The 13,213-nt window shown below is 48.3% G+C and overlaps 2 protein-coding genes across 2 annotated transcripts; both read left to right on the forward strand.

Annotated features, from left to right (window-relative positions):
• Positions 1–1,440: 1,440 nt before the first annotated feature.
• LOC108921188 (olfactory receptor 52D1-like) lies at positions 1,441–2,379 on the forward strand. Its single transcript, XM_029251097.1, has one exon. The coding sequence runs from the start codon at positions 1,441–1,443 to the stop codon at positions 2,377–2,379; it is 939 nt and encodes a 312-aa protein (XP_029106930.1).
• Positions 2,380–11,380: 9,001 nt separating this feature from the next.
• Positions 11,381–12,319, forward strand: LOC108921190 (olfactory receptor 6Y1-like). Its single transcript, XM_029251098.1, has one exon. The coding sequence runs from the start codon at positions 11,381–11,383 to the stop codon at positions 12,317–12,319; it is 939 nt and encodes a 312-aa protein (XP_029106931.1).
• Positions 12,320–13,213: the final 894 nt, after the last annotated feature.

Consider the following 13,213-nt stretch of genomic DNA (forward strand, 5'->3'; position numbering starts at 1 on the left):
CAGTGGGTTGGACCAGGTCCTGCTCTCTAGTGGGTCTGGGGTTCGAGTCCCACTTGGGGTGCCTTGCGATGGACTGGTGTCCCGTCCTGGGTATGTCCCCTCCCCCTCTGGCCTTACGCCCTGTGTTGCCGGGTAGGCTCCGGTTCCCCTGTGACCCTGTATGGGACGAGCGGTTCTGAAAGTGTGTGTGTGTGTGTGTGTGTGTATTTTTTACTGCATCACATTTTGCAACTGAAATAAACAGAACTTGGAGTTGAAAAGGAAATTCAGAATGGATGCAGTTCACAGGATCAGATCTCAAGTTCAGATTTTATACAGTCCCAAAGTCAGATAATATCCAGAAAGGCTGGTGATACAGACGCCATCCCAAACAGCGATGATTTGCTACCACAGCCTCTGAGCCATGATAACTATGTATAGCAGCAGAATACAGCAACCGCATAGTGATCCAAAGCCATGGTCAGCAGGGTCCTCCTTATCACTGCCACAAAAAGGAGGACATACTATAAATCTGTGCAGAACAGCCTTTTCACTGGGACAGATTTTGTTTCTGTCAGAAATTTAAAAAGCATGTTAGACAGGTCCACACCTGTGTAGATGATCTCCAGAAAGGACAGATTATGGAGGAGGGCAGAAGTTTGAAAGCACTACATATTATCTGCACATACCATTGACTTAAAGGATAATTCTGTAAGTGAGAACGAAGATAGCAAAAGAAGACTGTGACTCCAGTTTGATAAAATCAATAAAATCAGCTGAGTCACAACTGAGGAGCTCATATTGATGAAAGGCTAACTGACCTCTGCTGGAGCTCAGACTTAGGCAGTATTGTACAATTCCTAGATGTGGGATTACTTAGAAAAATATCATATCCTTCAAATTTCTGTAACAATAAAATAGAATTATCTGAAATCAATAGTTAGAAATAATTCACTTTAATGCAGGCTTCATTTGCTTGTCAGTCACCCTGGGGAATTACACAATATATTTTAAGCTTGAATAGGATATCGTCAATAATATGATTCAATGAGTCTTAAAACAACATAAAGCAAATCAACTGAGCAACGCATACTTATTCATACAATGACACAAACACTTACATCACTCAAGTCACTGAGGGAAAACAGAAACTAGATAAAAGAGGAGGAGCTGAACAGATCTGGTAGAATTGCAGTGGACGGGCTTCATGTTTAAAGTCGAGGTCAACATATTTCGCTCACTGGTAAGGGAGAGTGCATTTCCACTCCAAGGCAGTCTCAGTTTGCTGATACAATCATTCAGTAGAAAAAAGAAAAAATAAAACGGTACAGTAATTTATAGAGGACCTGCTGTGATTCATATGCACAATGACTGTAATGAAAGATATAAAGATAAGGGTACAATTTCAAAGAAAAGTAATATCACTTCATTTTCTTTTTTCTTTTCTGTTAAAGGATAGACATGGACAACAGAACAGTCACTTTCAACATGCTACAACTGGAGGGTGTTGACCTTGCTCCTCAATTTGTTTACCCAGTGTTTTTCATTCTGCTTGTTACTTACATTATCACCATGATCACCAATACAGGACTTATTATTCTAATTGCAGTGGAACGGAGTCTTCATCAGCCCATGTACCTCTTATTTTGTAATCTGTCTTTCAATGATATTATGGGAAACACTAACATTCTACCTAGAATGATGATGGACCTTTTCTCAACTGAAAAATACATTGGCTATGTTGAGTGTGTCACTCAGGCTTTCTGTTCTCACACATTTGCTGCAGCTGCACATGTAATACTAATGATCATGGCTTTCGACAGATATGTGGCCATATGTAACCCTCTGAGATATTCCTCAATCATGACCACCAGCATGGTGGTGAAGTTGTCAGCATCTGCTTGGGCCTTTTCCTTCTTTATGGTGTCAATTCTGCTGGGACTCACCATTCGACTGACTAGATGCCGGTCGGTCATTGTGAATGCTTATTGTGACAACGCATCTCTGTTCAAGCTTTCATGCCAGGATGTGTCCATCAACAACATTTATGGTCTTGCTTACACAGCATTGATTTCTGGTTTATCATTAGTTATTACAATCGGAACATATTTAAAGATTTTCACCATTTGTTTTGTCAAGAAAAGCAAAGAGCTGAACAACAAAGCAATTCAGACTTGTTCTAGCCACTTAGTGCTCTACATGATCATGCTGTGGTCGGTCTTTCTCAGCTTTATTTTTCACCGCATCCAAATGTACTCAGGCTATCGAAAATTGATGGCTATTTTGTTTCATGTCGTCCCAGCAAATTTGAACCCTGTTATTTATGCACTGCAAACAAAAGAACTAAAAAGTAAGGTGAAGAAAATACTTCATTCAAGAGTACCTAACAAGTCTAGGTAAGGTTATATTACTTATTTTTTAGTTTTCAGGGTTTAAGTCAAGAAAATTTGTTACACGTTCATTGCCTTCAATATTATTAATAGCCTAGTGTTCTTCTAAAAAGAGCAGGGGGCGTGGTGGCGCGGTGGCGCAGTGGGTTGGACCACAGTCCTGCTCTGCGGTTCGAGTCCCGCTTGGGGTGCCTTGCGTCCTGTCCTGGGTGTGTCCCCTCCCCCTCCGGCCTTGCGCCCTGTGTTGCCGGGTAGGCTCCGGTTCCCCCGTGACCCCGTATGGGACAAGTGGTTCTGAAATGTGTGTTCTTCTAAAAATTATACCATAAAATAAGTTTATTTCTTCATGCAGTTGTTCTACTTTGCAAAAGAACATTTAGTTCAAATTCCCTTTGAAACACTGTACAACCAAATAAAAGTTAAAATTTGAATAAAAATATTACTATGCCATTGCTATCTATAATTCTGTGTTGAGTTAATTACATTTCAATGAAATACATTTGTTGCAGTACTTTCTGAAAATTTATTATGGACATTTAGCAAAAACAAGACTGTCACTCCAGTTTAATAAAATCAGTACCGTCAACTGAGGAACTCATATTGTTTAAGGGTTAACAGACCTCTACTGGAGCTTAGACTTAGGCAGTTTTGTACAATCCCTTCCATTAGACATTGGATTACTTGGAAAAATGTCATATCTTTCAAATTTCTGTAACAATAAAATAACATTTTCTGAAATAAGTAACAGGGGTGTGGTGGCACAGCAGGCCTGACTGGGCCCCTCTCTCTGGCGGGTCTGGAGTTTGTGTCCTGCTCGGGGTGCCTTGTGGCAGACTGGCATGTCGCCTGGAGTGTGTCCCCTTCCCCTTCAGCCTTGCCAACTCATCACAACCCCGCTGAGGACAAGCGGTTTCTGACAGTGTGTGTGATTCTGAACCGCTTGTCCCATAGGGGGTTGCGGGGAACCGGAGCTTACCCAACAACTCAGGGTGTAAGGCCGGAGGAGGGGACATACCCAGGACAGGACGCCAGTCCGCCGCAAGGCACCCCAAGCGGGACTCAAACCCCAGACCCACCGGAGAGCAGGACCTGGTCCAACCCACTGCGCCACCGCACCCTCTCTGTGTGTGTAATTAGTAGTTATAAATTATTCACTTTAATGCAGGCTTCATTTGTTTTTCAGTCACCCTGGAGTACTATACAATATATTTAAAGCTTTGACAACACACACACACACACACACACACACACACACACACACACCTTCTGAACCGCTTGTCTCATACAAGGGCATGGGAAACCGGAGCCTACCCGGCAACACAGGGCTTAAGGCCAGAGAGGACACACCCAGGACAGGACGCCAGTCCGTCGCAAGGCACCCCAAGCGGGACTTGAACCCCAGACCCACTGGAGAGCAGGACCCCGTCCAACCCACTGCACCACTGCACCACCACACCCCCCCCACTTTAACAACATATCATCAATAATATAATGTTTCAATGATTCTTAAATCAACACAAAGCAAATCAATAGAGCAACACATACTTATTCATAAAATGAAACAAACTGTGACTGTCCCCAACCACGCACCCGACAACCATGTGCCTGATGACCGTGTGCCTGACAACCACTCTGTGACAAATCCCGGATAGGGAATATAAAAGTACCTGGTCGGACGCACTTGGCTGCGGAACCTCAACCTGAACACGCGTACACATGACCCACACTCTGAGACCTCTACCACCCTCCACTCTGTGATTGTGAATCAGACTTCTGTGTTATAGAAATAAATGCACCTGCATTTAGTGTGTGAGTGTCATGGAGTGAGTGTGTTTCACTGATGCATGGATGAGTAACCCCTTGTAAGTAGTGCATCTAGCAGTGTAGTCACCTTGGTGAATAAGGTGTGTGGGCTAGTAACACTACGTAATATCCGTTGTAAGTCGCTTTGGATAAAAGCGTCTGTTAAGTGAATAAATGAGTCCGTCAGCCTCATTTCCTGTGTTCACCATGACAGAAGGTTCTGCCTCTTATATCTACACAATGATGCTCGACCAGCTACACCATGCCGTCTCCACTCAAGGCACCCTGCTAAGCTCCCATGAGCAGTCCCTGTTCCAGATTGAGGACACCCTCCAGGGGCTGGTGCAAGTGGTCCAGATCAGCTGAATCGTACAGTTGACAGAAGCCTCATGATCCCCGCAGCCCCCAAGCCAACCGCCGCACCAGCACCTGTGACAACTAGCCCCCCAACCAGAAACATCCGCTTGGCAACCCTGGAGAGGGATGAGAGCATGAGCTTGTGTTCGCTATCTCCTTGCGGACCTACCAAGCAGACGAAACAAAGATCACTTACCTAATCTCGCTCCTCACAAGTCCTTCACGGCAATGAGCCACTGCAGGTTGGAAGTCCCGCACTCCCTTGACCTATGAGATATTGAAAAAAACTGTTTAAGGCGGTTTTTGATCATCCCCTCTCCTTGCTAAGCCATAACAGAATGCCTGATGAAGATCCAGCAAGGCAATTGCTCAGTGGCAGAGTATTCTTTGGACTTCTGGACTCTAGCCTAGTAGAGCGGCTGGAACTCCTAGCTAGCTTCCGGAACGGGTTTCACCCCTGGATCCAGGCAGGTGCCTATCAGGGAGAAGAATGGGCCTTCGACCCAACCACTTTGTGGAAATGGCAATAACTATTGATGATCTGGCTCAAGAGCAGACCCTTTGGGCACAGCTGGTCTGTTCCCAACCCTCAGAGGAGGCTCCGGAATTGATGTAAACTGTCAAGGCTGGCTGAACCCCAACGAAAGAGTCCCATTTCCAAGACCAGTTATGCCTCTATTGCAGAGTGTCTGGCCATCTCTGTGCAGTCTGCCCGGTTCGGCTGCCATCACGGAAGGGAACTAAGAACACGAAGGCAGATGCCCTTTTGCACTTATATGCCAGCAATCCTACAACCGACAACCCCAAACCGATCCTGCCCAAGAACTGTGTTGTAGCTACGGTGCACTAACACTTTTTCCGTGATCTCCAGGTCACACAGACAGCCGAGCTTGGCTCGCTCAATACACCTGACGGTAAGGAGTACGTGCCAGGGAGACTGTTACCAGCACTCCTGTAGTGGACCCATGACTCACCCACAGCAGGACACCCTGGCATCAGCTGAATGCTTTCCCTCCTCCAGGGGAGGTTCTGGTGGCTCTCCATGTAAAAGGACATCCGGGAGTACGTGGAGGCCTGCGCAACCTGCTCCCAGGCCAGGACCCCAACCCAGAAACCCACTGGGTTTCGGGAACCACTATCGGTGCCCTCACGACCCTGATCACATGTGGCAGTGGACTTCTTGGTGGACCTTCCCTCAACAGAATTAAAGACTACAATACTAAACTTAGTTGACTAGTTTTCCAAGGCCTGTGGCCCGATCCCCCTGCTCTGACTACCCACAGCCCTGGTGACAGCAGAGGTACTGTTCCAGCTGGTATTTCACTTTTTCAGCCAAACTGAGGACATTGTGTTGGACTGTTCACCTAGCGGGTTCGGAAGGCTTTCTGAAAGAAGATGGGGGTCTCGGTAAGCCTCACCTCCAGTTACCACTCCCAATCCAACAGGCAGACAACAGTTGCAGCAGGACATCAGTTGGTTCCTCCGTAGTGATTGTGCCCATAGGCAGCATCAGTGGGCCAGGTACCTGCCTTAGGCTAAGTACACCTACAACGCCCTGACCCATTTCTCCACAGGTATGTTGCCGTTCTAATGTGTCTTGGGTTCCCAACCAGCTCTGTTTCCTTGGTGCTCCACACGAAGGAATGCACCCGTAGTCAACACCTGGTACCAGGCTACTGAGGAGACGTGGCGTGCCCCAGGAGACACCTTCAGCGGAGCACCCACTGATAAAAACAGCAGAGAGACCAGCATCAACGCACCCTCTCCTTCCAGCCAGGGCAGAACGTGTGGTTGTCCACTTGGGACCTGAAATTTTGTCTCCCATCCAAGAAACAGCCCTTGCTTCATCAGACCCTTTAAGGTCCTCTGCCAGGTCACACCTGTCTCTTACAAGCTCCAGTTACCCTTGCGCTTACGTGTCCATCCCACCTTCCACATGTCCCTGCTCCAGCCCTGTGGAACTTCTCTTCTCCAGGCCCCAAGTGACGTTACGTCAACCCCATTGGTTCAGGTAGACGGGGGCCCTACCTATACCATCCGGGTGCTTCTGGCTTGGGGGGATGTGGTGGCGCAGTGTGTTTTACCGGGTCCTGCTCTCCAGTAGGTCTGGGGTTTGAGTCTCACTGGTGGTGCCTTGCGACATACTGGCATTCTGTCCTGGGTGTGTGCCCTCCCCCCTCACCCTGTGTTGCCGGGTTAGGCACTGCCTCCCTGTGATCCTGAATGGGACAAGTGGCTTAAGCTTGTGCGTGTGCGTGCGTGCGTGCGCGTGTGTGTGCACGTGCTTCTGGGCTCCCATCGGTGGCATGGAGGCCTACAGTACTTGGTGGATTAGGAGGACTATGAGCTGGAGGAACAATAATCAGTTGCTTCCATTCCGTCTTCCTCCGCTATCTGGGGCTGGGTCGCAGGGGCAGCAGTCCAAGCAGAGTCCTCCAGTTCTCCTGGGGAAACCCCAAGGTGTTCCCAGGCCAGCCAGGAGACATAGTCTCTCCAATGTGTCCTGGGTCTGCCCTGAGGCCTCCTCCCAGTGGGACATGCCTGGAACACCTCATCAGGGAGGTGTCCAGGAGGCATCTGGAACAGATGCCCAAGCCACCTCAACTGGCTCCTCTCGATGCGGAGGAACAGTGGCTCTACTCCGAGCTCCTCACCCTATCCCTAAGGGTGCACCCAGCCACCCTGTGAAGGAAACTCATTTCTGCTGCTTGTATCTCCGATCTCATTCTTTCGGTCATGATCCAGAGTCCATGACCATAGGTGAGGGTAGGAACGTAGACTGACCGGTAAATTGAGAGCTTTGCCTTACGACTCAGCTCCTTCTTCACCACAACAGACCGGTACAATGACCGCATCACTGCGGACGCCGGACCGATCCGTCTGTCAACCTGCCGCTCCATTTTTCCCTCACTCGTGAACAAGACCCCGAGATACTTAAACTCCTCCACTTGAGGGAGCAACTCCCCCCTAACCCGGAGGGGGCAATCCACCTTTTTCCGACTGAGAACCATGGCCTCGGATTTGGAGATGCTGCTTCTCATCCTCACCACTTCGCACTCGGCTGCAAACCTCCCCAGTGCACGCTGCAAGTCTTGATTCAATGAAGCCAACAGGACCACATCGTCCGCAAAAAGCAGAGACGAGATCCTGCGGCCACCAAAACAGACACCCTCCGTTCCCTGGCTGTGCCTAGAAATTCTGTCCATGAAGATAATGAACAGAAACGGTGACAAAGGGCAGCCCTGGCGGAGTCCAACATGCACCGGGAACAGGTCTGACTTACTGCCAGCAATGCGAACCAAGCTCCTGCTCCGGTCATACAGGGAACGAACAGCCCGTAGTAGCGAGCCCCGAACCCCATAATCCCAAAGCACCCCCCACAGGATGCCACGAGGGATACGGTCAAATGACTTCTCCAGGTCCACAAAACACATATGGACTGGTTGGGCAAACTCCCACGAACCCTCCAACACCCTAGTGAGGGTATAGAGCTGGTCCAGTGTTCCACGGCCAGGGCGAAAACCGCATTGCTCCTCCTGAATCCAAGGTTTGACTATCGGTCGGATTCTCCTTTCCAGTACCCTGGCATAGACTTTCCCAGGGAGGCTAAGGAGTGTGATCCCCCTATAGCTGGAACACAATCTCCAGTCCCCCTTCTTAAAAAGAGGGACCACCACCCCAGTCTGCCAGTCCAGAGGCACCGTTCCCGAGCTCCACGCAATGCTGCAGAGGCGTGTCAGCCAAGACAGCCCCACAACATCCAGAGACTTGAGAAACTCGGGGCGGATCTCATCCACCCCCGGAGCCTTGCCACCGAGGAGTTTTTTGACTACCTCAGCAACTTCAGCCAGGGTAATGGACGAGTCCCCCTCCAAGTCCCCAGCCTCAGCTTCCTCTACGGAAGGCGTGTCGGAGGGATTGAGGAGATCCTCAAAGTACTCCTTCCACCGCCCGAGAACATCCTCAGCTGAGGTCAGCAGCGCACCACTTCCACTGTAAACAGTGTTTGTGGAACACCGCTTCCCCCTTCTGAGTCGCCAGACGGTTTGCCAGAATCTCTTTGAGGCCGACCGAAAGTCTTCCTCCATGGCCTTACCGAACTCCTCCCAAGCCCGAGTTTTTGCCGCGGCAACTGCCAAAGCTGCGTTCCGTCTGGCCCGTCGGTACCCGTCAGCTGCTTCAGGAGTCCCATGAGCCAGCCAGGCCCAATAGAACTCCTTCTTCAGCTTGACAGCATCCCTTACCTCCGGTGTCCACCACTGTGCTCAGGGATTGCCACTGCGACAGGCGCCGGAGACTTTATGGCCGCAGCTCCGAATCGCCGCCCCGAGAATGGAGGCGTGGAACACAGCCCATTCAGACTCAATGTCCCCCACCTCCCTCGGGACCTGGTTGAAGCTCTGTCGGAGGTGGGAGTTGAAGACCTCTCTGACAGAGGCCTCCGCCAAACGTTCCCAACAGACCCTCACTATGCGTTTGGGCCTACCAGGTCTGTCCAGCTTTTTCCCCCGCCATCGAGTCCAACTCACCACCAGGTGGTGATCAGTTAACAGCTCAGCCCCTCTCTTCACCGGAGTGTCCAAGACATATGGCCGAAGATCAGAAGAAACAACTTCAAAGTCTATCATCGACCTCCGACCTAGGGAGTCCTGGTGCCAAGTGCACTGATGGACACCCTTATGCATGAACATGGTGTTTGCTATGGATAAACCGCGACTAGCACAGAAGTCCAATAACAACTCACCGCTCGGGTTCAGATCAGGGAGGCCGTTCCTCCCAATCATGCCCCTCCAGGTGTCACTGTCGCTGCCCACGTGGGCATTGAAGTCCCCCAGTAGAACGACAGAGTCCCCAGTGGGAGCGCTTTCCAGCACGTCCCCCAGGGACTCCAAAAAGGCCGGGTACTCTACACTGCCGCTAGGCGCATAAGCACAAACGACAGTGAGAGACCGTTCCCTGACCCAAAGGCGTAGGGAGATGACCCTCTTATTCACTGGGGTAGACTCCAACACATGGCGGCTGAACTGGGGGGCTATTAATAAGCCCACACCAGCCCGCCGCCTCTCACCCTGAGCAACACCAGAATAGTGGAGAGTCCACTCTTGGTTGAGAAGAGTGGTTCCAGAACCCAAGCTGTGAGTGGAAGTGAGCCCAACTATATCTAGACGGTATCTCTCAACCTCCCACACCAGCTCAGGCTCCTTCCCCGCCAGTGAGGTGACGTTCCAAGTCCCAAAAACCAGAGTTGGCGCCCGAGGTTTGGGTCGGCCAGGCACTTGGCCCCGACCACCGCCCAAATCACAACGCACCGGCCCCTTACGGTCTCTCTGGCAGGTGGTGAGCCCACCGAAGAGTGGCTCCACGTCATGGCTTCAGGCTGAGCCCGGCCAGGCCCCGTGGGCATAGACCTGGCCACCAGGCACTTGCATGCGAGCCCCCTCCAGGCCTGGCTCCAGGGTGGGGCCCCGGTGACCCCATACTGGGCGGGGTGAACGAAAGCCTTGGTTTGACTGTCTTCATAAGGGACTTTTGAACCGCACTTTGTCTCGTCTGTCATCCAAGACCTGTTTGCCATGGGATACCCTACCAGGGGCATATAGCCCCAGGCAACATAGCTCCTGGAGTCATTCAGGCACTCAAACCCCTCCACCACGGTAAGGTGGCGGTTCACGGAGGGGTAATCAGTTGCTGCACATGAAATTTTGGACCCTGTTCTTGTTACTGATTTCTACAGGGACCATCCAGACTGGCCAGCACCCCGTCCTAGGGTCATGCTCCCTCCTAGCTTTGGTTAGCAGGAGCTGCCCCTAGAGGGGGGTTACTGTCACTATCCCGAAGCACACGCTTGACGACTACACTGTGACTAATCCCGGAGACGGAGTATTAAAGCGGCTGGTCAGATACACTTGGCCGCAGAACCGCAACCTGAAAAAAGATGCACTCCTTGCCCACACTCCGAGACCTCAATAACTGTAATTGTGAATCAGACTCTTCTGTTATAGAAATAAACGCACCAGTATTTGAGTCCGTCAGCCTTGTTTCCTGTGTTTGCCATGACACAAACACTTACATCACTCAAGTCACTAAGGGAAAATGGAAACCAGATAAAAGAGGAGGAGCTGAACAGATCTGGTAGAATTGCAGTGGACGGGATTCGTGTTTAAGGTCAAGCTCAGGATATTTCACTCACTGGTAAGAGAGAGTGTGTTTCCACTCCAAGGCAGTTTCAGTTTGCTGATACTATCATTCAGTACAAAAAAGAAAAGTAGTTTCTAAAGGATCTGCTGTGATTCATCCGCACAATGATTGTAATGAAAGGATTAAAGATAGGGGTACAATTTCAAAGAAAAGCGATTTCACTTAATTTTTTTATGCAAATGATAGCCAGAAGCATAGTGGTTTGAGCATTGGACCCTTTGGACCCCACAGTCGCAGATTTGAATCTCACTTTCAAATGCAGTATCCTTGAGAAAGGTACTTACCCTAAATAACCGCAGTCAAAATTACCCAGCTGTACAAATGGGTCAATAATTGTAGGTAGATTAACATTTTAAGTTGTTTTGGAGAGAACTGTCAGATAAATCTAGAAATTAATTTTTATTTTTTCCATAGTTTGAATAATCTGTGCACAGTATTTGCAAAGAAATCTATAAAAATTTTACTGCCATAAAAATTCTGTGAACATTTTTCATTTCCAATGCATGTTTTGTTTCCTAGGTTTTTGAGGAGCAATTACATTTTTAAGAGTTAGACTTCGATTGAAATTTCAATAAATTATGTATTATATAGATGTGAGAATTTAATAACAACATACTCATCCATGTCTTTTTCTTTTCCATTAAAGGATAGACATGGACAACACAACATTCGCTCTCAACATCCTACAACTGGAGGGTGTTGACCTTGCTCCTCAGTTTGTTTACCCAGTGTTTTTCATTCTGCTTGTTACTTACATTCTCACCATGATCACCAATACAGGACTTATTATTCTAATTGCAGTGGAACGGAGTCTTCATCAGCCCATGTACCTCTTATTTTGTAATCTGTCTTTCAATGATATTATGGGAAACACTAACATTCTACCTAGAATGATGATGGACCTTTTCTCAACTGAAAAATACATTGGCTATGTTGAGTGTGTCACTCAGGCTTTCTGTTTTCACACATTTGTTGCAGCTGCACATGTAATACTAATGATCATGGCTTTCGACAGATATGTGGCCATATGTAACCCTCTGAGATATTCCTCAGTCATGACCACCAGAATGGTGGTGAAGCTGTCAGCATATGCTTGGGCCTTTTCCTTGTTTATGGTGTCCATCCTGCTGGGACTCACCATTCGACTGACTAGATGCCGGTCGGTCATTGTGAATGCTTATTGTGACAACGCATCTCTGTTCAAGCTTTCATGCCAGGATGTGTCCATCAACAACATTTATGGTCTTGCTTACACAGTGTTCCTATCCAGTTTATCGTTAGTAATTACAATCGGAACATATTATAAGATTTTCACCATTTGTTTCACCAAGAAAAGCAAAGAGCTGAACAACAAAGCAATTCAGACTTGTTGCAGCCACTTAGTGCTCTACATGATCATGCTGTGGACTGTATTTCTCACCTTTGTCTTTCACCGCATCCAAATGTACTCAGGCTATCGAAAATTGGTGGCTATTTTGTTTCATGTTGTCCCTGCAAATCTGAACCCTGTTATTTATGCACTGCAAACTAAAGAACTAAAAAGTAAGGTGAAGAAAATGCTTCATTCAAAAGTATCTAACAAGTCTAGGTAAGATTATATTGGTTACTTTTTAGTTTTCAGAGTTTTTTTAAGTCAACAAAATTTGTTATATAATCGCTGGAATTCCTACATCATGTTCATTGTTTTCAATGTTATTTATAGCCGTGTTCTTTTAAAAATTATACCATAAAATTTGTTTATTTCTTCTTGCAGTCGTTCTAATTTGCAGAAGAACATTTAGTTCAAATTTCCTTTGAAACACACACACACACACACATTTTCAGAACCGCTTGTCCCATACGGGGTCACGGGGAACCGGAGCCTACCCGGCAACACAGGGCGTAAGGCCGGAGGGGGAGGGGACACACCCAGGACGGGACGCCAGTCCGTCGCAAAGCACCCCAAGCGGGACTTGAACCCCAGACCCACCCGAGAGCAGGACCGTGGTCCAACCCACTGCGCCACCGCACCCCCTTCCTTTGAAACACTATACAACCAAATAATAGACAAAAGTTAAATAAAAATATTACTATGCCATTACTATCTATAATTCTATGTTGAGTTAATTGCACACACACACATTTTCAGAACCGCTTGTCCCATACAGGGTCGCGGGGAACCGGAGCCTACCCGGCAACACAGGGCGTAAGGCCGGAGGGGGAGGGGACACACCCAGGACGGGACGCCAGTCCGTCGCAAGGTACCCCAAGTGGGACTCGGACCCCAGACCCACCGGAGAGCAGGACTGCGGTCCAACCCACTGCGCCCCCCCACGAGTTAATTGCATTTCAGTGAAATACATTTGTTGTAATACTTTAAGAAAATTTATTATAGACATTTTTCTTTGATGGTTCCTAAGCTATAATGAGATTCCTAAAGCGATCAATACACTATCGTGTTAATGTATTACTAAAAAAGAAACATGTAAATGTGAATCTTTGCTCCA

This window comes from Scleropages formosus, chromosome 4 (genome assembly GCF_900964775.1).
Source record: "Scleropages formosus chromosome 4, fSclFor1.1, whole genome shotgun sequence".
In the NCBI taxonomy this organism is placed as follows: domain Eukaryota; kingdom Metazoa; phylum Chordata; class Actinopteri; order Osteoglossiformes; family Osteoglossidae; genus Scleropages; species Scleropages formosus.